Source organism: Malus sylvestris, chromosome 14 (genome assembly GCF_916048215.2).
Source record: "Malus sylvestris chromosome 14, drMalSylv7.2, whole genome shotgun sequence".
Classification (NCBI taxonomy): Eukaryota; Viridiplantae; Streptophyta; class Magnoliopsida; order Rosales; family Rosaceae; genus Malus; species Malus sylvestris.
The window spans coordinates 23,262,707-23,286,228 of record NC_062273.1 but is presented as its reverse complement, the minus strand read 5'-3'; the positions used below and the strand labels follow the sequence as shown (position 1 = coordinate 23,286,228).

At 37.9% G+C, this 23,522-nt stretch overlaps 3 protein-coding genes and 1 long non-coding RNA gene across 8 annotated transcripts; 2 read left to right on the top strand and 2 right to left on the bottom strand.

Annotated features, from left to right (window-relative positions):
• Nucleotides 1-882: 882 nt before the first annotated feature.
• On the bottom strand, nucleotides 883-4,245 carry LOC126599464 (protein ROOT INITIATION DEFECTIVE 3-like). 4 transcript variants are annotated; one of them, XM_050265849.1, is made up of 6 exons: nucleotides 3,426-4,245; nucleotides 3,174-3,318; nucleotides 2,866-3,068; nucleotides 2,485-2,606; nucleotides 1,585-1,812; nucleotides 883-1,464 (listed from the first exon to the last, which is right to left on the bottom strand). In XM_050265849.1, exons 1-5 carry the CDS (start codon nucleotides 3,542-3,544, stop codon nucleotides 1,616-1,618), a joined length of 786 nt encoding a protein of 261 aa, XP_050121806.1. In that variant the 5' UTR covers nucleotides 3,545-4,245; the 3' UTR covers nucleotides 883-1,464; nucleotides 1,585-1,615. The 4 variants fall into 4 exon arrangements, with proteins under 4 accessions (XP_050121806.1, XP_050121807.1, XP_050121808.1 ...); XM_050265850.1 differs by having other exon boundaries at nucleotides 883-1,460; XM_050265851.1 differs by having other exon boundaries at nucleotides 1,585-1,791.
• A 5,268-nt stretch (nucleotides 4,246-9,513) lies between these two features.
• On the top strand, nucleotides 9,514-12,342 carry LOC126599463 (cycloeucalenol cycloisomerase-like). Its single transcript, XM_050265848.1, has 8 exons — nucleotides 9,514-9,661; nucleotides 9,775-9,917; nucleotides 10,095-10,178; nucleotides 10,561-10,602; nucleotides 11,002-11,112; nucleotides 11,183-11,374; nucleotides 11,712-11,809; nucleotides 11,904-12,342. The coding sequence occupies exons 1-8, from the start codon at nucleotides 9,655-9,657 to the stop codon at nucleotides 12,094-12,096; spliced, it is 870 nt and encodes a 289-aa protein (XP_050121805.1). The 5' UTR covers nucleotides 9,514-9,654; the 3' UTR covers nucleotides 12,097-12,342.
• Nucleotides 12,343-13,562: 1,220 nt separating this feature from the next.
• Nucleotides 13,563-21,084, top strand: LOC126600224 (ribonuclease J-like). Of its 2 annotated transcripts, XM_050266790.1 has the most exons (17): nucleotides 13,563-13,925; nucleotides 14,402-14,624; nucleotides 14,968-15,091; nucleotides 15,411-15,467; nucleotides 15,731-15,922; nucleotides 16,001-16,078; nucleotides 16,436-16,618; nucleotides 16,736-16,816; nucleotides 17,481-17,546; nucleotides 17,647-17,739; nucleotides 18,155-18,280; nucleotides 18,575-18,688; nucleotides 18,838-18,933; nucleotides 19,015-19,112; nucleotides 19,206-19,708; nucleotides 20,063-20,499; nucleotides 20,591-21,084. In XM_050266790.1, exons 1-17 carry the CDS (start codon nucleotides 13,739-13,741, stop codon nucleotides 20,684-20,686), a joined length of 2,754 nt encoding a protein of 917 aa, XP_050122747.1. In that variant the 5' UTR covers nucleotides 13,563-13,738; the 3' UTR covers nucleotides 20,687-21,084. The 2 variants fall into 2 exon arrangements, with proteins under 2 accessions (XP_050122747.1, XP_050122748.1); XM_050266791.1 differs by lacking the exon at nucleotides 13,563-13,925 and having other exon boundaries at nucleotides 14,468-14,624; nucleotides 14,968-15,077.
• Nucleotides 21,085-21,531: 447 nt separating this feature from the next.
• Nucleotides 21,532-23,376, bottom strand: LOC126600225 (uncharacterized). The gene is made up of 3 exons (XR_007615386.1): nucleotides 22,895-23,376; nucleotides 22,567-22,768; nucleotides 21,532-21,965 (listed from the first exon to the last, which is right to left on the bottom strand). It is a non-coding gene; the product is annotated as an uncharacterized LOC126600225 (long non-coding RNA).
• Between the last annotated feature and the right edge of the window lie 146 nt (nucleotides 23,377-23,522).

Genomic DNA, 23,522 nt, shown 5'->3' with positions numbered 1-23,522 from the left:
AGTAGTCTCATTAAATTGTCATGTGAACAACCACTAGACCACCTTTTAACAGTATTTTTGTGAATCAATCTCTCAATTTAACAAAGATTTTAACAATAGTTTCATTAAATTGTTACAAGATCAGCCAGCCAACCAACCTAATTCTCATGGCCTAGCCCACTTGCAACGGCTACCTAGCGTCAACATAATGCCAGCTAGCAACGCTAGCTGACGTCAACACCGTTGGAATTTGAATATTTTTTTTAGATGAATTTTAAAAAAAAATAATCTAAATTTTTTTCCTATAAATACCTAAATCATTCCAACACCATTTCTCACATCATTTTCACCATTCCATATTATCTTACCTCATTTTATTTCAACTCTTCACATCCTATTCTCTTACCTCTTACCATTCCAACCAATTACATCTTGACACGTGGCACTCGAAATCATATCCGAAAAATTAAGATTACATAAGGATAAGAAATCTGAAGAATTACTCACTTTAGCAATACATGTCACTCGAAATTCTATCTTTAAAATGATTGAGATTATATAAATATAAGAAATCCAAAGGTTTATTCATTTAGCGACAAATGACGCTCAAAATAATAAATTATTAAGGGGCTAAAAATAGCCATCTTCGGTGGGAGATGAGTTTTTTGTCAAAATGCTATGTTTTGGCTTATATATGACATTTTAGCCCTTTCGGTTGAAGATGATATAAAATATGATATAGCATTATTCATCAAAAAAATAATTTCTTTCAAGATTATAGCGCTAAACATGTCAATTTGGCCTTCTTATAATTGGAGCTCACATGGACTACGAAAGGAGCTCTTATAAAACTCTGACATTCAACCTGATTAATACTGAGTCGTGATAGATACAGCTACCACAAGGCAAAAGACATCTCGATACATTATTTGTTGTTGATAAGAATGAAGAACATTTGACAGTGAGAATGAAGAAATTTAGGCTACGCCACGATAATGGCTCTGCAGCCTCAACAATCATAATTAGGTGTTGTACTTGCCAGTCACGGTGATCGAACCTCAGGCCTCCCGCTCACAAGTAGAAAAGATATCACTATACAGAATTACTAGCTGACTATAGCATGGCCTTATACAAGAAGAAAGAAACAGTTTTGATAAGTTGGTAATTATAATAATCTTAACCTCTATATTAATTGGCAAAATAAGTAGACACATGGGAACAAAGATGAGTTGAGGATTTATGGCTGCTCCTCCCCCGCTTGCAGTGGGGGATTTTCAAGCATGATGGTCTTGCTCTTTCTCGTCGAAGATGAATCGGTCTTGCTCTTTCTCGTTGAAGATGAATCAGTTTCGCTAGACCTAGCAAAGGCGATTGCAAATGCCTATTCATTTCCATCACATTCATATGCTTCACCATTTTTGTCGCCCGCATTCGGCCCTCTAGACATGTTTCCAATTTCATCTCCATTGCGGCAACTGAATCTTTCTGCCCAAATTTCACAACAAAAAAAAATTAAAATGAACCTTGGTCAGAGCTTAGACATTTAGCCCAAAACATTACAAGCAAACTCGTTTACGTGCAAATGTTTGCGAGAAAAAGTGAGACCTCCATGTTTTGTATTTGTTGGGCAGCGAAATCAGTGGTCTGGAAATTGATGGAGATTTGGTTTCCGGGAGTGGCATGGTGAAAAAAGAGTGATCTTCTCGTTGGATGAGTTGGCTGGTTGTGGATGCTTACCGAGCACAGAAACACCAAATGCATTAGACTTTTTACGATGGTTTGACACAGGAAGCAACGAGGACTGTGGAATCACTGCCAGATTAGTTACAGGCCCTGTTAAAATAGAAGAGAGCAAACAATCTTGATCATATAAAACATTACATTGTATAATTTGTATTTTAAAACAATGTGAATGCATATAATAGGATTATGCATGATGCAGGAAAGACCAAGGGTCTCGAAAAGACGAGGGATAGATAACCTGGGAATCACTCAACCAGGGGCAACGGAGTTCGCTCACGTCGCTAATCGTGGATTCGCTCACACGACCAAGCCAAATGCTTGATTTGAGAAGGAGAAATCACTCACTTCAATTGCACAAAGCAAAATGTATTTTAATTCATTCCAATCTCCTTTCTCAAGGGTTTAGTACATATATTTATAAGGAATACAACACCATGAAACTCTAGTCCGAATTGGACTTTTGCTCTACCCCAAAAATATTTAAAATGTTCTTAAATGACTACTTAACTATTTGTGTTGCTCTAAAACTCAATTAAATATATTTGATGGTTCCAATATGCATGAGACTCTTGGTAGATTCCAATACATGCATGAGAGCCTTGGTTACTGCATCAATGCAACTGGCGTGTAGACTCGTGAACAATGACATTTATGCATGCCTATAGTATATACCACGAAAAATGAAAGTTAGCAGACTCGACCCTCTCAAGAAAGAAAACTGAAAACAAAAATACAGAAAGGAAGACTATAAGCAAGGGTTACCTTTCTGATGGTTGAATCTTCGGATGATTTCACAACTGCTGATATCCCAAATGCAGATGGTGCAGTCCTCAGATGCGGATATCAGACCAGATTTGCTGAAGGTTAATGCGGTAACAGATCCGCTGCAAGAATTATAGGTATGTAAGCAAACTATAATATGGAAAAATGAATAACTCTTATTCTGTTATAATCTAGTAGTATTTAATTTTTTTTTTCTCAGATTCAAAACGAGAGAAAAGAGAGAATCTAGTTGCAACTTACAACTACATTAATAAGATGCTGAAACAAAAATGAACTATAACAGAAAAGATTTTGTTGAGAAAAGGAGACGTTTATCTCCAACGATCTAACGAAATTAACTTGAAAGACCAATGACATTACTTGTGTCCTTTTAGCACAGGTGATTGATCTTCAGCACCAACCAAATAATCCTCTACCAGTCCGATTTCGAGTTTGTTCACAAAAATTCTTCCGTCTATACTTCCGGAGAAAATTAACTGCTTCTTTGGGTGAAGGGCAACTGCAGTTATCCCTGGTGGATAAACTAGAGTATGCATGAGGTTTCCCAAGACTAAATCCCAAACCTAACAACAGATACATAAATTAAATGAATAATTTGCTTTCAGTAAGAAGATAATCAATCAAAAGATACAATTTTCTGGAGCAAGAACTAAAACGAGTTTCGCGACCTTGCACGAGCCATCAAGTGAGCTTGATATTAACACTGGACTTGAGATGCCTGATGTAGTTAACAAGCCAGTCATAGAGGATTTATGCTCCGTTGAATAATGTAATGGTGACGGAAAGCTTTCAACATTTTCTACATCCAGCAAACTGCCATCCAAATGATTGAAAAATAGCATTTGTTAAATTCTTATTATCCTAAAGTTTTTCTAGCATCTAAAAAGTGACGAGGGCAAAATACAAAGTTTAGTTGTTACCTAATCAAGTTCCACACACATATCATCCCATCATCTGAACCAGAAACAAGAAGAGAACCATCATCCGAAAGCAGCATGCAGCTCAAAGATTTATCATGTCCACGCCAAGTTTTGAGCATTTTTCCGTTAGTAAATTTAAGGGTAAATTAAATAGTACCCTATCAAGTTTAAGGTCTATTACAATCTCATACAATATCTTTAAAACATTTCAATTTCAAACATTTACTTATTATTTTATTTCAATTTCATACATCCGTTAGAAAATTCATAAGTAAACCGTTAAGTGATGACGTGGCAAATATGAGATGCTAACGTGGCTGCCAACTTTGCATCAAGTAAATAAAAAAAGGATTAGTTATTTAAAAAACCATTTTTTAATAATTAAAAACTTTAAAAATGAAAAAGAGGATCTGGGGTGAAGGATTTTGGCCTTCTTCGTCCCCAATACCACCGCCACCACAACCCGACGGAAAATGAGGTCCTCAACGCCGCACCTGTCTACTAACTACACTTCCAATTACCACCACAACAACCCGAGATCTCACAACTCGCATCGCAGCTTGGTCGATTACGTCGACAACCTCCTCTCCCACTCCCAGCACTTAGACCTTGACAACCTTCAATCTCCATCCCAGAAGCCAAAAACTGAAAAAGTTCCAAATTTTCCCACGCTCAACAGAACACAAAGAAATCCAAACATTTCCTACCCATTTTCTCTCAATTTCCCTCTAACCAAACACACTCTATTATCTTTCGAAATAATATGCAAAGCCTACCCATTCAATTTCAAATCCTAAAAAACCCAGCAAAACTAAAAAACCAAAAAACTAAAATATCCAAATTTTTCCCCACCCGACTACTTCTGAATGATGTTAGCTTGAATGGGGACAAATCGAACTCGATTTCCGTCTCAGAACCCGGCTCGCCCTGCGTCCGCGTGTTATGACCCAAATTATTACTGAGGTTTTATGCTTTATTACTGTGAGGAATTGTTAATATGCCAGCTGGCATTTAAAAGTGTAGAGGTTTTATAAAAGGAGCCCCATCTCCCCCAAATGTATCAGATCAGAATTTTACAAAAGAAATCAATATTGGAGCTCTGCTCCTTCTTCTCTCCTTCCCTCTTCTTCCATAGCTTTCTTGTGCCACTTGCAGGTTGATTAAGGGAATTGAGAATTAGATCTTATCAATGGTATCATCCTTCTCAAATCCTGGTTTCCCTCCTGTGGACGCCCACCCGACCCGTCTTCCTGCCATGGATGCACGCCTCTCCGCTGCAATCGACTCATTTGAAGCTTCGATGCGTGCTGCGCTCCGTGATGCAATTCACGAAGCTTTGGATTCTGCATTCGCAAATCTCACGACGAATTTCAGCCGTGATTGGGCCTTGCTCCGCCGCGACTCGGCTCTCAGAGCTGCGAGAGTTGCTGATCCAGTCCCGACGATTTCCGATCACACGCAATCAATCGATCTCGGTCATCCCGGACTTCAAGGAGACGATAATCCGCCGAGACTTCCATCTCCAATCGAAGTCCATTCCGTTCCGCCGTTGTTTTCGTCATCACCATTGTTGCGAGAAATCGCAGTTCCGTCCGTCAAACCACAGTTGAACTCGAACACTTCAATGGCAGCTCACACCAACAATAGCACACCATTTTCGCGCAACCAGGAAGCTCCAACAACCGTGCAGGGTTTTGGGATCCACGACGGGGACGGCAGCCCACAGCGAATTCAGTGTCCGCAACGAATTGAATTTCCTCGACTCAACGATGATCCATTCTCCTGGAGCTTCAACCCACATACTATATGTCTCTATATGTTGCCCTTAACGCATACAAACACCACGAAGCGTCGACACGAGGTATTGACATCCTTGCTTTCCAATTCTACAAATCGGAAAGACAAATGGTATTGGGTTTTGCAGGTTATTCTGGCATATTATACTGGTGTTATTGTGATAATGTATGACGACTTCTTAACTGATAAATGTGGATGGGGTAATTGGTACCTTGTGGGACAATTTGTGAAGAAGAATTTTTATGCACTGCAACTGTTTGATCGTCTGTCTAAGAGAGGGAGTGCAAATGTACATGTGTTTTATGTGGCCTCTTTAGATATGCATGATTTAGAAGCTAGCCCTAAACTGGATGGTAGTAGCAGCAAGCCAAGGGTTAAAGAAGTGTCTTCTGAAGAAAAAGATAATGTGTCTCACATTGAGATTAAGATTACTGAATACCATAGCTCCGATGAAAAATGTGTTCTGAGGTATCTTAATCTTTCAGACAACGCCATGGGCAACTATGGTGTCAATGCATTTGAGTCACTTCTTAGTTCACAAAACAATTTGAGAGAACTTTATTTGATGAATATGGCAAGGCTCAATATGTGTCATAACATGAGGGAGTGGCACTGCGATGCTATTAGGAAGATCAAATGGCTGAATGAGAATGAGATTTCTGTTATGATCAATACCGAAGGACAAGCAAACTATGAAGGTTTTTTTTATTGTATCAAATATGGTGAGGAGCTCACTTTTAAGCTGTTGCTCTATTTCCAAGCTGTCAAGGCAAAAAGTCTTGGGTTTACTAAACTTGGGTCACCAAAAGAGGCTAAGAAGGTTGTTGGGAACATGAATGATGTTACTGCTAGTGCCAAACAGCTAAAGGAGATGGAACAAGGCTTGACCAGTTTGATAGTTTTGGGGAATGGGCGATTGTCTGATCTTATTGCACAGCTGCAGGATATATTGGAGGGTGTAAATGAAGCTGATATCTTGCCAGAGAAGTTTGATAATGCAGTTATTAAAGCTCAGATTCCACAATTGGCTCGAGAAATCAGGGAGTTAACCTCATCTCGACCTGTAACCATCTACAATGAGAATTCTTCCTATAGTGGGAATTATGCTTCATATTTAGTTCCACTTGCTGCAATGGGCTATTGTTACATGTGGTGGAGAGATTGGTCATTTTCAGATGTGATGTATGTGACAAGGCATAATATGGCAAATGTTGTTGAAGCTCTAATTAGAGAGGTAGCTAGCAAGAGCAATAACTTTGCTGGGAACGGAACAACAAATACATTGAAGATGAGTGAATGCGCTATGGGCACCTATTTAGATTTAGTATGCTTTCTTAGTCACCTGGAAAGCAATTTTGGTGGTGCCTTAGTTATTGATTTACATGTTGAGTTCTCTCTGTTTTTCACTTGTAACCCTGACTGTCGGCTTTTATGGGATCCAGGAGATGCAATGGCTAAAACTGTTAAAATGATACTCTATTTTAAAAATGTCAAGGCAGAGTGGCTTAACAGGGTTACAAAAATAACCAAGTTCGGTAGTTTTATGGTACAATTGGATAGAAGTGTTGAAGCTTTGAATAAGGGCAAAAAGCAAAAAACTGGAGATGGTGGATATGGTGATGAGATGAAGAGATTGCATGATTTAAGCGTGAACAAGGCTGTGGATATGGCGACTAGGTTCGAAAGTGCATTGGTAGGACATGTTAACAATATAATTTGTAGTACTACTGTAAGATTGGAGAGACTTCACTCCAATGATTGGTGGTGTTCTGCTATATCTCAACTGCTGATGATTGGTAAATCCATCCTATCTAGTTCAAACAAAACTCAGGAAGCAAATGTGGATGCTGTTTTGGGAACCGGTGATCCGAGTCTACTAGTTGAGAACACTTCAGTTGAGCAGCTTGGTTTCGTCAGAAATGTGACAATCTTTAAGGACTCCACTTCCATTATTGGTGATGCAGCATCAAAAGATGGGTTGCAAGTCCATGGTGTGTCTCCATTTGACATTATGGGCAGAAATCTTTTCTGGGAAAAACAACTGCAAAGGCTGCAAATGGGAGCTGTCACAAGAAAGTTCATGGTGGTTAATTTCAGTTCTGGTTTTGATGAATCTTCATATCTCTCTCGGGTTGAAAATTTTGAGGAGATGTCACAAGAAAATTATGGAGAGGCTACAGGAAACAAGAACTCACTCACTCAGTTCAAGCGAGCTGCCATACCTGGAAGGATTATAATGATTTCAAAGTCAAGTTCTACAATTCCATTTTTAAGCCTTGAGGACAAGGCTAATTTTCAAGGGGGAAGTATTGTTATGACCCAAATTATTACTGAGGTTTTATGCTTTATTACTGTGAGGAATTGTTAATATGCCAGCTGGCATTTAAAAGTGTAGAGGTTTTATAAAAGGAGCCCCAGCTCCCCCAAATGTATCAGATCAGAATTTTACAAAAGAAATCAATATTGGAGCTCTGCTCCTTCTTCTCTCCTTCCCTCTTCTTCCATAGCTTTCTTGTGCCACTTGCAGGTTGATTAAGGGAATTGAGAATTAGATCTTATCACCGCGTCTCCAGCAATGCCTTCTTCGTTGACTTCGACCGGGGCTACCCGTTCCAGGCGAGAGACAGGTGCGGCATGGACTTGTTGGAGACAGACTACCAGATGGGGATAGAGGCGGCGACGAAAGATTCTGGTTGCATACAAGCACATAGTAGATGGGGATGGAGTGTATGAGGAGATGGGGTTATTGGGGATGGGGAAGACATGGGTTTTAGGGTTTTTATTTTTTAAATTCTTTTTTTAATTAATTATTTTTAAATTCATAGAAAAGAAAAAAATTTGCCACGTGGCACAAATGTGGCAGCCATGTCAGCTCTTAACGGAACAATGGATGAAAAATCTAACGAATGTATTATATTAAAATAAAATAGTACGTGAGGTATGAAAATGAAATATTTTAAAGATGTTGTATAGGGTTGTAATAGACCTCAAACCTGAGAAGGTACTATGTAATTTACCCTAAATTTCACGAACAAATTAACTAGAAAATTCGCCTTCTGAAAACATAAGTAAATGATACACCATCCAATTAACATAGACTAACGTACATATCTGTGAGTAATCTATAGTAATTGAGATAGGAATTCGAACTTGGACTCTCGTAAACTTTGAGAAGAAAATTGAAATGAAATCAAGAACGATTGGTCCACATTAACATATCTCAAAGGTAGGACTTAAAAATATTTCCGAAATTCCCAAATCAAAACGAAAAATCCCCAAAAATATTTGGTTCAGGATTCAGGATCTCATTTCGGTTCAAAATGTCATATCGAACTAGCCCTACTTAGAGATATATTTTGGCAAAACGTGGTGTTGTTAAGGTTGTACATCTTTATTTAGCCTACTCAACTCCAAACAACTTACATTCACTTGATTTGTTTTGTTTTATTTTTTATTTTTTTATAATACAACGATATATTTTAATTTAGGATCTCATTTCAGTTCAAAATCTCATACTGAACCAGCCATACTTAGAGATATATTTTGGCAAAACGTGGTGTTGTTAAGGTTGTACGTCATTATTTAGCCTACTCAACTCCAAACAACTTACATTCACTTGTTTTGTTTTGTTTTATTTTTTATTTTTTTATAGTACAACGATATATTTTACATTAAGGGGAGAAAAAAGTTCGGCTAAGTCATACAATGAACAACCTAATTTGGTATCGAATTCGCCATATACGAGATTTGAGCCTAAGACCTCTCATTTATGTGTGGAAGGGCTCTCGCTCGACGGATCAAAGGTACGCCGGGGATAACAGGCTGATGACTCCCAAGAGCTCTTGTCAACGGAGTCGTTTGGCACCTCGATGTCGACTCATCACATCCTGAGGTTGAAGAAGGTCCCAAGGGTTCGGTTGTTCGCCGATTCAAGTGGTACGTGAGTTGGGTTTAAAACGTCGTGAGACAGTTCGGTTCCTATCTACCGTTGGTATTAAAGGGAGAACTGCGAGGAGCCAACCCTAGTACGAGAGGACTGGGTTGGGCCAACCTATGGTGTACCGGTTGTTATGCCAATAGCAGCGCCCGGCTGGCTACACTCACTTATTTTAAAAAATAAAACTACTACAATTATTTTGGCACCAAATTTTGATGACGTAGTTATAGTGTCAAATTAGATTATTTTCTTCAACGCCACTGGTACATTAGTAAATACCTAACTCAACAGACCCTTTTTAGCAAAAAATGGGCCACCTCAGCACAATACGACAAGTGACAACAAGTACTGAACAGCAGCAATATCTAGGCGCAATCACGACGGAGACTCTCACTAGTCACTCAGACGGTGAAACACTCAAAGCACCGCCCACCGCCTCCGCGTTCCGCCCCGATCCGAATAAAAACCACCGGTTTTAAAGATCCGAATACCAAAATGGGCGGTAAAGTTCGCTACTACTCGAATTCAAATACTTCAATTGATTAGGGTTTTGAATTGCTGTATCGGAATTATAATCCGGGTTTTTGATAAGCCCGTGTTTGGCAATGCGTGCAGGTAAAGAAGAACCGGATTGTTATTCGAGTTTATGGTTGGCTCCGAATCCAAGCAAGAGATGGGGGGAGCTCTTCTTCCTTCTCTACACTCCTTTCTGGCTCACTCTCTGCTTGGGAATCGTCGTGCCCTTCAAGCTCTACGAGGTTCGATTTCCGTATCATCTGTTTGGTTACTGAGAAAATAACAAAAGAAAATGAATGAAAATAATAGAAAAGATGGAAACTTTATTTGAGGAAATGTATTTGTAGTCCGTAGAGTTGGTCAATTTTCTTTTGCTAATTAGTTTTCGTAATTGGATTTTTGATCTGTGTATGCGGCAGAGCTTTACAGAATTGGAGTATTTGCTAATTGGATTGGTTTCCGCAGTCCCTGCGTTTTTGTTGCCAATGCTCTTCGTTGGGAAGGTATTACTTGAATGTTACTAAGTTCAGCTTAAATTTCATTTTTTAAGACAATTTTCAGCTTAAATTTAAATGGGGTGTCCGGAATAACGTTTAAAATTTTCGTTTCCAATTGTCGAATGATGGTTAAAATTACAATTCCACTAGCCCTTTTATTTCCACCCTCGAATTATATTCCATGTAGTACAAACTTCTTGCTATCTTGAAGTTAGTAATACTTTAATCCAATATACGAGAGAGAGAGAGAGAGAGTAAATATTTGCTGATAGAACCGATGTATGATCAAGCTTTTAGTGCAGTAGAATGGAACTTGGATTGTATTAGCCAGAGTTTGTTTATGTTCTAACCCTTTTTTTTTTTTTTTTTTTTGCGAGTATTGTTGCAGGCGGATAGCAGCTTGGCTTGGAAGGATCGTTATTGGGTCAAGGCAAGTGTTTTCCTGGGTAAAATTCATTATATATCATAATTAGGACAAAGTCATCGAACAATGAAACTTATAATTTGGATTTGTATATATCTATAACTTTTGCGGCCGGTTATTCTGAACTTATCGTTTATTTGGAATGCAGTGGTATTTCTCTTCTTGGTACTTTGTATAATGTGCTTATATGCATCATATCAAACATCTTGGAAAAAACACTCATCATTTGTTTATCGAGTTGCAAAGCATGTGATAAAACGAATATTCCCATTGTGAGGCTTGTTCTTGTCATTTGAAGGTTCCTTTCTTTTCACTGCTTTACTGCACTAATTGATCTAATATGACATTCTCATCTGTATTATAACTTTATGCTTAGCCTGAACCAAACTTTGATTTCTGTAACAGGCCAGCGTGTGGATAATAATTTTTAGCTATGTTGGGAATTACTTTTGGACCCACTATTTCTTCACCGTTTTGGGAGCTTCGTATACTTTCCCATCATGGAAGATGAACAATGTAAGCTAGAAATCTTGAAACGCTCTGCAATATACTACCTATCTTTTCTAATCACGTTTTATCTGTGCAGGTACCCCACACTACCTTCCTTCTCACACATGTTTGCTTCCTATTTTATCATGTCACATCAAATATAACACTTCGCAGACTACGCCATTTTACTGCTGCATGGCCAGAACAAGTTCAATGGGTTGCTGAGGCTGCATGGATTTTGGCTTTTTCTTATTTCATCGCATACCTGGAGACTGTAGCTATTTCTAACGTATGTTGCAACACATTTATGATATCTTTCATCTAACTACTCGTAAATTTTGACTACTTTCTAAAGGTGGCCTATCAATATATTAGGTTAGATAAGGTAGAATGCTGTAGTTCATATATATGTCGCTTCATGTTCCTCTAGTCTTCCTTATACTTGGCATTCCATTTGACCCGCATGCCTTATCCGCTATCTCTGTTGGTTGGTGACACCTTTGTGATAAAATGAAGCTCATAAATAATTACGCATTCCATTCTTTGAAATGCTGGTAGTTTAATGATTCGTTGATAGCTATGTGAGCAGATGCTGTTACAATGATGTTTGCCTTCACCATGTGCAGTTCCCTTACTATCAATTTGTGGACCGGGCGTCTATGTATACAGTTGGTTCCTTGTTTTATGCGATATACTTCATCGTTAGCTTTCCCATGTTTCTTAGGTAAGAACCAGACAGCCTTTTGGTTCAAGTTATTGATCAGAAATATATGGGATCGCTTAGAATGCTCATAACACATGTTTGTTCATGTTAACAGGATCGATGAGAAGCCTGGTGATCCATGGGACTTGCCTAGAGCGGCCATTGATGCTCTGGGCGCCGCAATGCTGGTGACAATCATACTAGATCTGTGGCGCATCTTTCTGGGACCTATTGTCCCAATTCCAGAAACAAAACAGTGTCTTCAACCTGGACTGCCATGGTTCCCGGGACACGCTGCCCAAATTTGACTAGTGCTTGTGCAACCGGGGACCCGTAGTTATTTCCCGACACCGGAAGATTACCACGCTCAGGGATTTCTTGCAGTTGCTGCTGCAATGGTTACCGCACCATGTTTGGATGAGTGTAATTTTAATCTTAAGGACATAAAAAGAATTGTATCAGATTATTTCATATGATGCATGTGTTGTTGTACCTTCATATCTTTTGACACCAAGGATATTTTCATCCAATGTGAATTTAGCAGTTTACCACTACATCAATATGAATAGCTCGTGCAAGTACAAGTCCTGCTCTCTGGAAAATGCTTGCTTAGAATTTTCAGACACTCACCACAAAAATTGACACATTGAAATCCAACCGCTAACATCTAAGCGAAAAAGATAATAATTGAGGAGTCTGTTATAAATAGGCAAAAGTTAGAGAGATAACTTTGCTAGGAACAGAAGCGAGTAGCAAAATATTGTACCAACACAAAATGATTGCAAAGGAAGTGATGTATATTATTGCTATTAGTTGTTTTTCTCTTCAAGTCTAATTTGATCAAATGTAGTGTTCTATTTATAGAGTAACCACATAGAAAACAAACAAATGACACTATTAAACTTGTGAAAGGGTTACTATATACATATGGGCAAACATACCCACTATTTTACAACAGAGTCGTTATTCACATTCGAAAACAATCATTACATAGTTTAGCTATTTTTTAGCGTGAGATTTGTGATTGAGCTGGTTAAGAGCATTTATGCATATGAGATTGTGTGTTTAAATTCTTCTTCCATGGCAAATTATAGTGCCTGCCCGTCAGCCCAAGTGGTTATGCGGCCACACACACAAATTGTGTGATTAACAACCTAAATTTATGAAAGAAAGGGGACATGCGACTGATCGTACATAGAAACTTGCTATTTTTCAATATCGCTTGTATTTGTTCATTTATTTTGGTTTCACTCAAAGAAAATTGGTAATAATAATAAGAGAAAAAAAAAGGCACTAAGAGCATTTCTAAAGGAGATGTCAAAATGTATATATCAGCTATAGCCGTAAACAAAGATCACACTAATATTCTCCAAACGAAGTGCCAAATCCTATATAGCGATGACATAGATTGGCAGCAAAAGAGGTTGCTATCAAATTCAACAGCAGCTTCAAATGTTTTTTTTATTAATTTTTAATTAGTTTAATCATTTAGTATAATTAATGTTGAGTTGACCAATGCAATTATCCTACTTTTTTCTTCTTTTCAATCAAGGAAGTTGAACAGATTACCGATTAAACTTTAAATGTCCTTTATTAAATTTTAATTAGTTTAATAATTTATTTTATAAAATAATAATTTAATTTGACATATCGGCTGAAAAACAAAACTTAAAAAGATGTCAAAGTGCCATGCCATATAAGCTGTAAAAATTTAAATTTTTATGTTCAAAACCCACTCACACGTGGGAGTGCTTTATCACCTTCATTCTTCCAAAAATGATAAGAGAGATATTTCAGAAGCCTACAAAAATCCTCTAAAATCCTCACTCCCCACTCTGCACTCTCCCTCCCTCCTCCCGTTTCCCGCTTCTCAGCAAACCCCAACAGCCTCCAAATTTCCGGGGTTTCGTTTCGCCGTTTCGGGCCTCCGAAACGTCCACCACCACGCTCATGCAATTAGGGGTTTTGGGGGGTTTATCTGTTTACCACTCTTTCTACCCAGCTCCGTTTAAACGAAGCGCGTCCGCCCAAATGGCCGCTCTCGGAGCTCTTTCTCCCTGTCCCTACAGCCTCCTGTGGCGGCCGAAAACCTCGAACCGCTGCGTTTCGTGCTCCGTGGGCTCTTCTACTGCTACAGGTACTTAAAATAAGAATTTGGGTTTTCTTTTCTGTGTTGGAAAAGTTGAAGAAAATGGAAAATAGGAAGTATTATGAAATTTAGCGAACATAATTTTTAGTAATGATGTTTTAGTTTAATTGGGTAACAAAGTTTTCGTTCTTCTGTTTGGTTTGTGGAATTTGAAGCAGGTTATTTGAATTCGAAACAGGGTTTAGTTTTGCTCTGTAGGTTGTTTTCACTCTCTCGGGCATTCTATTTGCGAGAAAAAGATTATATTTTTGTTTTTAAAAAATTGATTTTTTAGTGACCATACTTGGGTATAATGTGCATTAAGCTTATGAATATGTTTTATATAGATTGTTTTGTCAAGAAATCGAACGAGAAGTTATGTTAATACTTAAAGGTTGCATATTCTAGTGGCTCCATCTTACCATCTTACAATCGAATTTTTTTAGATGATATTGATGGTTGTTTTATTGGTTTAATTCATTTAGGAACACGTAGGTCGAATGTAAGAAGATCAGGAAGAATGGAAGGGCCTCGGAAAAGTATGGAAGACTCTGTTCAACGAAAGATGGAACAATTTTATGAAGGGAGAGAGGGCCCGCCAATCCGTGTTTTACCAATTGGTGGCCTTGGAGAAATTGGGATGAATTGCATGCTGGTCGGGAATTATGATCGCTACATTCTGATTGATGCTGGTGTCATGTTTCCGGAGTATGTGAAGTAGACTAGTTTTCTATTGTTTATGCTCCTGAAAGATTGTATCTTGGTGATAATTAGATGTACTTTTGCCTGGTATGAGTTTCTTTTCTTAGGAGATTTCTTCTTTCCACATTTTTACTGTTATGAATTCTGTTTATTTAAGTAGAATCGACAAAATTTCGTAATACCAGCATAAATGGAAGGATAAATCTGCTCCATACATTCAAAACTAAGAAATGCTTTGCATGAAAAATGGATCCTTATTCGTATTTGCTTCTTCTATGAGTGTCTGCTGAAAGTGATCCTTGTTTGCCTTCTCTTTTCTTCTGATTATGTATGCTATATGTATTTTCAGCTTTGATGAGCTTGGAGTCCAAAAGATTATACCTGATACCACATTTATCAAAAAATGGAGCCACAAAATTGAAGCAATTGTTATTACACATGGGCACGAAGACCACATTGGTGCGTTGCCTTGGGTAAAGTTTCCTTCTGATACTATGGAAATGCCATTTTGGCTCAATATCATACTTAATATAAATCTACTGCATTTTCTATGTTTGTACTTTGTAGAAAGAAACATCATAAAAGTACTGATTCCATAACGTAGTTTTTGCTGTTTCTTTTACTTCTAGGTGCTTTTCTATGTTAAGATGAATTTAAACTGTATATGTTTGTTCTAGTTAAAAAAGTTGTATAATATGGCATTTGCCTCAAAGTTTTTGATTAACATCTGCTGGAAGTTTATTATTTTGGTTTTCATGGATTTTAGTTAATATATATGTTTTCTCGAAACAGGTGATCCCAGCTTTGGATCCCAATACACCAATATTTGCATCATCCTTTACCATGGAGGTAATTCTTGCCTAACTTTAACTCTGCAGCTAAAAGTTCCTCTCACGATGTGTAAATTTCAACAATGTTGACCACCCGTGGAATATTAAAGTACTTTCTTTGCAGCGCTTAACCATCCATTTTTAGGGGTTTTGCATCTTATATTGTCGATGTATATGAATCCTTTTGTGATGAAGAATGCCTGTCCTCTTGAATTTCTGGGGTTTTCAAAAATTTTGGTGTTAGAATCATTTTCAAAAAGTTGATATTGTTCTTTTCAACAGCTTATCAAAAAACGTCTGAAGGAACACGGGATCTTTGTTCCATCTAGACTTAGGACATTTAGAACAAAGAGGAAATTTACGGCTGGACCATTTGAGATTGAGCCTGTTCGGGTGACACATTCTATTCCTGACTGTTGTGGATTAGTTCTTCGCTGTTCTGATGGGACAATTCTTCACACTGGGGACTGGAAGGTAACATTTTCGTACCTGTATAGCATCTTCTCTTCTTTGATTAAATTCTCAAACTTAATAATGAATTTTGTTAAACAGATTGACGAATCACCATTGGATGGTAGAGGTTTTGACCGCGAAGCCTTGGAAGAACTTTCAAAAGAAGGAGTAACATTGGTTTGCCACTGAGTCTAGTAATGATATACTTTCTGATTTCTTATTTTTAGGATTCACTTGGTAGTGAAACTGGCATTTTTCTTGGGGACAAAATAGGGGTTTAATTGTTTGTGCTGTTAAAATCAAGAATATGAAATTCATATTGTTATTTGTTACTAACCATTAATGGCAAATTTTATATATTCTGTGTCTAAAATATCTCCCCAAAAAATGATGGAGTATACATGAATTGTGCACGTAGTTCGTACATTGAAGAATTAAAAAATATCTTGTAAACCACATTTTTGGTCAAGATTTAAAACTGTTTTTCATGGAGGAAAAAATGAAGGTATCAATTATTGCCCATTTTTTTGTCAGATGATGAGTGACTCTACAAACGTACTCTCACCTGGAAGGACGACAAGTGAATCTTCTGTGGCAGATGCGCTGTTGAAGCATATTTCAGCTGCGAAAGGGAGGGTTATTACTACTCAGTTTGCTTCAAACATACACCGACTTGGAAGCGTGAAAGCTGCTGCTGATTTCACCGGCAGAAAGTTGGTAGGTTCTTATGACTTTATCCAACATAATCCAGTGTGCTTCTTTTCCTTAAATTATCTTCCACCTTAGTATAGTGTGAGATAAAATGTTTCTAAGTGCTATATTATGATCTGTTAGGTATTTGTTGGTATGTCCTTAAGGACATATCTTGATGCAGCTTGGAAGGATGGGAAGGCACCAATTGATCCATCATCCTTGGTAATAATTCCTGTTGTCTAGTTCTCTTTTACATGGGTAGACGAAGATCCTGTAATTTTTCCCCCTTTCCATCAAGTCTGGGTATGCGTGCATGTCCTTATCGTATGAGATCTTGTGTTGCTTCATGTGACGTGGAAGTACAATTAAAGAAGTAAGAGCTAGCATCAGCTTCTATTTGGCTGACGAAAACTGTTTTAGCCATAAATGAACTGTGAATAGAAAATTTGACTTGCGTCTTCTTTACATTCAACTTATTTCAACTAAATGAGTTCTATCTCGAAGTCCTTTACTAGTTCTTGCCAGTAAACTCTATTTGGGGCCATATCCTCTATTACTCGATTGCATTGTAAGCTATCAAGTTTTCTTCTTTCCACTTTGACCTGAAGTTTGTTTGGATTATGCAGAAGTATAATGTTTCTAGTTCAAAACTTCTAGTCTGTATAATTAATTGATCTCATTCTTTTTGGGGAGATAGTAGAAAACATACTGGTTGTTATATTTAGGAATTTGGAAATGGGTGCCTGATGGACTCATGCTGGAATTGGAATTATGCTTGGTTATCATTTAGATCTCTAATTAGTAATGGCATCTATTCACTTTTCTCCTCTTTTTAGTGCGAGATCTCATCATAAAGTTTTATTTATTTATTATTACATCAATTTAGGTGAAAGTGGAAGATATTTATTCCTATGCCCCAAAGGATTTGCTGATTGTCACAACTGGCTCTCAAGTAAGTTTATCTAGATGCCCTCCTATGGCGGCCCGTTTCCATAATGTTAAACCTTTGGCGGGACCTTTTTTCTGGCAAATGATGTATGCTATTGTGTCAGGCAGAACCACGTGCTGCTCTAAATCTTGCATCATTCGGAAGTAGTCATTCCGTCAAACTGAACAAAGAGGACATAATTTTGTATTCAGCTAAGGTAATAAAACTTGATTTAATAAGCCTCTCCAGTTGATTTTTCATATAAATTACATCTATATGAGTTTTCAGCATAACCAAATTTATTTAGACGAATAAGAATGTTTATGCTCTCAACTTCGTTTGTTTATTGACGTATCGTTTCTTTACCCTTTTAAGTTTCCTATACTCATGGTTAACAAATCTAGCTTTTCATTGAAAAAAGAAAGAAAGAAGAAATCTTTCCAAAGTTTAATTCACATTGTTCCCTAGTCAAAGTTGAAATTACCAAAACTGGAAGTTGCACGCAGAACATCAGCTAAATCTTTTGGAAATCTTTTCCAGTTATTTCTACTGTTTTTCAGAATTCTGATATCTACTGTCGCTGCATGGTGAGATTGATCTGTTTGGCTATTTTGACCTTGTTTACCTTATAGGTAATTCCTGGTAATGAATCTAGGGTAATGAAAATGTTAAACCGCATATCAGATCTTGGGTCAACTATAGTGATGGGTAAGAATGAGGGGCTGCACACTTCTGGTCATGGGTATCGTGGAGAATTGGTAAGTCTTCTATTTCAAGATTTCAATTTCAAAAGGTCCTAATTTTTTTTTATATGATAGGATTTTGTTCTAATCTTCTCAACGGTGATGATAAACTTTATATGACATTGTTGCTTCTTATTTAGGGAAAAAAAACAGTAGTCTTTCTTTGTTTCACCTTCTTATTTTCTTTTCTCAAGAAGTAAGTTACAATGCCATAGTGATTATTTATATTCTGATATGCCTTTTCATGTGCAATTTTCATTTGGTTCCATCTTATATATTTTAACCAGGAAATCTTATTTTCTTTTAAAGGAAGAAGTCCTTCAAATTGTGAAGCCGCAACATTTTCTGCCCATACATGGAGAACTCTTGTTTCTCAAAGAGCATGAATTGCTTGGGAGATCAACTGGCATTCATCACACCACTGTGAGTCACTCTGTTTATCTTGTTATGCTCATGGAACTTATCCTGTTGATAATTCCTTGGACGATGATATGATCCAATGATATGTAGTAAGTGTAATTGTAGCTTAAGTTTTCTTTTGTGGTCATAATTAGAAAAGATTCATGGTACAGGTTATAAAAAACGGGGAAATGCTTGGGGTTTCTCATTTAAGAAACAGAAGAGTACTTTCCAATGGTTTCACTTTGCTTGGAAAAGAGAATTTGCAGGTTGGTGTTCCTTGAGAAGTTTTATCTGTGTATTATGATAAGTTAATCGAGCAATTCTAATAATCTAGTCCTATATTACAGTTGAAGTTTAGCGACGGCGATAAAGCATTTGGCACATCAAGCGACCTTTGTGTTGACGAGAGACTAAGAATTGCCTTAGATGGCATAATAGTGGTCAGGTAGGTTTCATAGATTCATCAGTGACACGTGCATATTCCTAGTAAGGCAATTTCTATATGATAGCATCCTGATCTTCTTTTCTTGGGTTTAAGCATGGAAGTTTTACGCCCTCAAAATGTAAATGGTTCGACTGAAAATAGCATAAAAGGGAAGATAAAAATTACTACTCGATGTTTATGGCTTGACAAAGGAAAGCTTATTGATGCACTCTACAAAGCTGCCCATTCTGCACTATCAAGCTGCCCCATAAGTTGTCCTCTTCCTCACATGGAAAGAACAGTGTCTGAGGTATTGAGGAAATTGGTAAGAAAGTACAGTGGTAAAAGGCCAGACGTCATTGCCATTGCCATGGAGAACCCTGCAGCAGTTCATGCTGATGAGGTCAGTGCAAGACTATCTGGAAAATCTTATGTTGGTTCAGAGGTGTCACAGTTGAGGAAAGTATATGATCAACATCAAATTAAGAGTCCGTCAACTAGGACACAAGCAGATGATTGCAAGGCCAAAACACATTTTCCGAGTCAGTCAACTACAACACAAGCAGATGAAGGCAAGGACAACACATTGCAGAGCTTCTCTCAACAAGATACTGAAGGTCATTTATTCTCTCTCTCTCTCTCTCTCCACATGCACATGGGCAAATGTCCTAATAGACACCTTATAGAAACATGTTCGGCAACTATATGCACATGTGCAAACATGTATATGCATGTATTCAGTAATTATACGTAACACTGTGCCATAAAATGGTGTTTCTTAGCAGTAACTATCGATATTATCATGATTCATGGAACAACTTTCCCTTCATTATGTATTGTAGGTTTTTCCCTTTCCATCACTATCACCTCTATGTCAATCTGATGTATCTAAATTTTTTTTTACCTGGAGTTGTGATTTCTGGCATTGATGTTGTGTATGTTTTATTGTTTCATCTCATGATTCTCATCAGAGTCCGTACTTGAAGATGATGGCATTGAAGTCGAAGGACTCCTGCCTGAGGAAGATTCTGCCACTTCAAGTTCCAAGCCAGAGAAGCTTTCTTCTGATTCAGAGGATTTTTTGAACGCAATGGTTAGATTATCAACTGGTGACAAATCAGTAGAAGATGAAAATGGTCTGGTTGCAGAACAGGAAAATCCACAGAAAGATGGTCCTGAAAGCAGTGAAATACCAAATCTTTCAAAGCCCGTGAAGCGCAATAAATGGAAGACTGACGAAGTTCAGAAGCTTATTACAATGCGCGGGAAACTGCGTAGCAGATTTCAAGTTGTGAAGGGTAGAATGGCCCTCTGGGAAGAGATATCTAGAAACTTGTTGGCCGATGGGATCAACCGAAGCCCAGGACAATGCAAATCTCTGTGGGCATCCCTGGTTCAGAAATATGAGGTTTGTCCACCTACACCTTAATGCCCGCGTTCCTTCTTCCATTTGTGCTTGTTTTATCATTGCGCTAATCAAATAATGTCTTCACGAACAGGAAAGCAAGAGCGGAAAAAGAAGTCGAAAGAGTTGGCCATACTTTGAGGAAATGGATGGAGCTCTGTCTGATTCCGAGGAATTGGCAACAAAATGATCGCTAGGGGCGAAAACAGTTCCCTGAACTTCTGAAAAAATCCCGGAGAAACAACATAATCCGATAGAGCTCGAGGAACAGCCAGACAAATGATAATTCAGCAAGACTCAACGTGTGGATGGTTGTCAGATCAAAGGGATCTGAAAATTAGAAAGTGAAGTGGGTAATTGTAGCATTTCCCTGATAACCTCCGTGTATATCAGTGAATTAGATGGACAAGCAAAGGCTCAGGGTGGAAATTTTGTAGTGGGAAGATATCTTTGGCGCTATAGGACTCGTTTGGAAGTGCTTTTAAAATAACTAAAAGCGCTTTTGATGAAAATGTTTGTTATACCTTATCTTCCTTAAATATTTATATTCTTATTTTATGAAATGGTGAATGTAGGAAAATTTTCTAATGCTTTTTTAGTTGATTTTGTAATATATTCTTCTGATTCTATCATATGATTAAATTGCAAATCTAAACTTAATCAGGTTGGTTAAAGTAATGTGTTCCCTCTGGTACTGTTTGGTACGCAAACGGGACGGGACGGAACAGAATGGGACGGGATAGGACGGAACGGAACAAGGTTCCATGTTATGTTTGGTACGCGAAGGACAGAACGGGACGGTTGTTCCATTCTGCGTTTGGTACGCGCTGGACGGAACGGAACCAAAAGATTAAATGACTAACTTATTCCTGTTCTGTTTGTTGTTTGGTACAATGTTTATGCATGGGACGAGACGAGACATTTTTTTTTTTGAACTTGTTCATATTTGAACACATAATAATACCATGATTAGCTTTTGGAGATTGCAGAAGAAGCAAAACGAAAAACAATGGTAGATAATTTAGAGAAAGAAAGTGAATGACTAAAGATTGTATTCCTTGAACAATGAATGAATTACAGAGAGAGACAGAGAGAGAGAGAGGTGTTTGTTATTTATACAAGTATTCTTTGCTTCACTCATAAGCTACTAACCAACTAACTTATCCCTACAATCCCAACAGAACTAATGTGCTGCAACAACATACATAGAGACCTATAAAACGAAAAGCAAAGAGCATTGGTAAGTAATAATAAAACAGAAAAACTACGCAAATCACAATCAGAAAAGTCTGCTTCTATTTCCCTTTCAAACCGATTCTCCAAAGGAGCCATTGTATTGTGGTCTGTTGATTCATATAGCCTTCAAAAAAGGAACCATTGTACTCTTGATTGGGAGATACAGCAGCAAAAAAGGAATCCCAGAAATACACAGGTACCCATTGAGCGGGAGCATTGTATAAATGTATAGTCTACAAGTTCAAGTTGAAGCATATAAGCTCACTAAACATACAACTTCCACAAGATTTCTCAATTCATTCAAGCAATTTTACAAACACAAATTGCCCACATGGAGCTGAAAAGATTTCTCAAATATGGTCAAGCCTCTAGCTGGAAACAAAAATGCATGCAAGCCATATTGTATTAGAAATGAAAGTTGTTATTTGACCAATTCAGAAAATCTGCCTCGTACAGAAAACCCAATTTCCCAACTTGGCTTATTCACCGTAATTCTTTAAAAACCTTAAATTCTTCAAATAGATGAATGGACAAGAGAAATTAAAATGCAAGGTAGCTTATGAGGTGTCCATTATTTGGAAACTGCTGCAAGCCTTAACAAGATCAAGTGCAGAAAGACTAATGGTCTATGAAGAGATCTACTAACCAAAACATCACAACTTGAGAAATTCGTTAACTTGAGCCCATAATGGATTCAATATATAGGAGAAACAACCATTATAGATCAGATTTATACAAACTAGGGGGCTAAGGTCACATCACACCAGATTCAAGATAGTAATAAAATGAAACCTTGCACTTGATCGAAACTGCTTAATTTTAACATTTCAATACCTTTTCAAGAACTTATAGCCTTCAAATTCTTCCATTTGACAATCTTTTGGCTGCCATGAAACCTTCTCATAGGAAAAATCTATGCACTTTGTCATCCCGCAAGACCACATACTTGACAGGCATTGCTTACAACCATGCCCAGAATACAGCAGCTTCTTATGGTCCACAACCCATTTTCCTTTCGCATAATTGCAGACTGGAGCTATTATCAGATAAATAACAATCATTTCCCAGAAAATTGAAATTTTCGTGGAAAATTCAAGAAAACGAAAAGGTAAAACCCAATCAAAAAAGCAAAATTAAAGATCTATAGAGATCAAGATCGAACCTGGAAGATGCAGCGACTCCTGAAGAAGATCGAGATCGAAGCTAGAGATGCAGCTGCTAAGGGAGAAGATCGAGATCGAACAAGGAGATGCAGCTGCTACGGGAGAGGATGAGGGGAAGGCTACGGGAAAAGGCAGTGGCAAAGAAAAAAGATGGGACGAAGATGAAGATGAACCGTCGCGAACTCCCCAGAACGTGAGTCTGTGGTGGAGGGAGCGTTGAGGTCGAGGAAGATGCAGCTGGGTTTGAGGTAGAGGAGGAGGAGGAGGAGGAGGCTACAGGAGAGAGGGAGGGTAACGAAGCTACGGGAGAGACAGAGAGGGTAGACAGTGGAATTTTTGTGTTCCACATACGTGGAACAACCCGTTCCACGGGGGAAGGCGGGACGCAAAAACACCAAATTTCTGTCCCATGGAACAGTGCGTTCCACCAATTTTTGGCGTACCAAACATGGAACGGAACACCTCGTCCCGTTCCGTTCCGTCCCGTCCCACGTACCAAACGCACCCTCTAAGCACCTAAATTCAAAAAAAAATTTCTTTGTAGTTCAAATAAATTTAATGTAAAATATCTCTTATGTTCAAAAAAATTATTGGATGTAAATTCAAATTCTGAGTCGATGTTCGTGT

Bases quoted from the DNA above. Each gene is read 5' to 3' on its own strand.
- LOC126599463 (XM_050265848.1), top strand. The intron at 9,918-10,094 runs GTTCGATTTCCG...TGTATGCGGCAG, and splicing joins TGCCCTTCAAGCTCTACGAG to AGCTTTACAGAATTGGAGTA. The intron at 11,113-11,182 runs GTAAGCTAGAAA...TTATCTGTGCAG, and splicing joins CATCATGGAAGATGAACAAT to GTACCCCACACTACCTTCCT.
- LOC126600224 (XM_050266790.1), top strand. From the start codon at position 13,739: ATGCAATTAGGGGTTTTGGGGGGTTTATCTGTTTACCACTCTTTCTAC. The intron at 14,625-14,967 runs GTATGTGAAGTA...ATGTATTTTCAG, and splicing joins GCTGGTGTCATGTTTCCGGA to CTTTGATGAGCTTGGAGTCC. The intron at 16,817-17,480 runs GTAATAATTCCT...ACATCAATTTAG, and splicing joins CAATTGATCCATCATCCTTG to GTGAAAGTGGAAGATATTTA.
- LOC126599464 (XM_050265849.1), bottom strand. From the start codon at position 3,544: ATGCTCAAAACTTGGCGTGGACATGATAAATCTTTGAGCTGCATGCTG. The intron at 3,069-3,173 runs GTCGCGAAACTC...ATCTGTTGTTAG, and splicing joins CACTTGATGGCTCGTGCAAG to GTTTGGGATTTAGTCTTGGG. The intron at 1,813-2,484 runs GTAACCCTTGCT...CTATTTTAACAG, and splicing joins AAGATTCAACCATCAGAAAG to GGCCTGTAACTAATCTGGCA.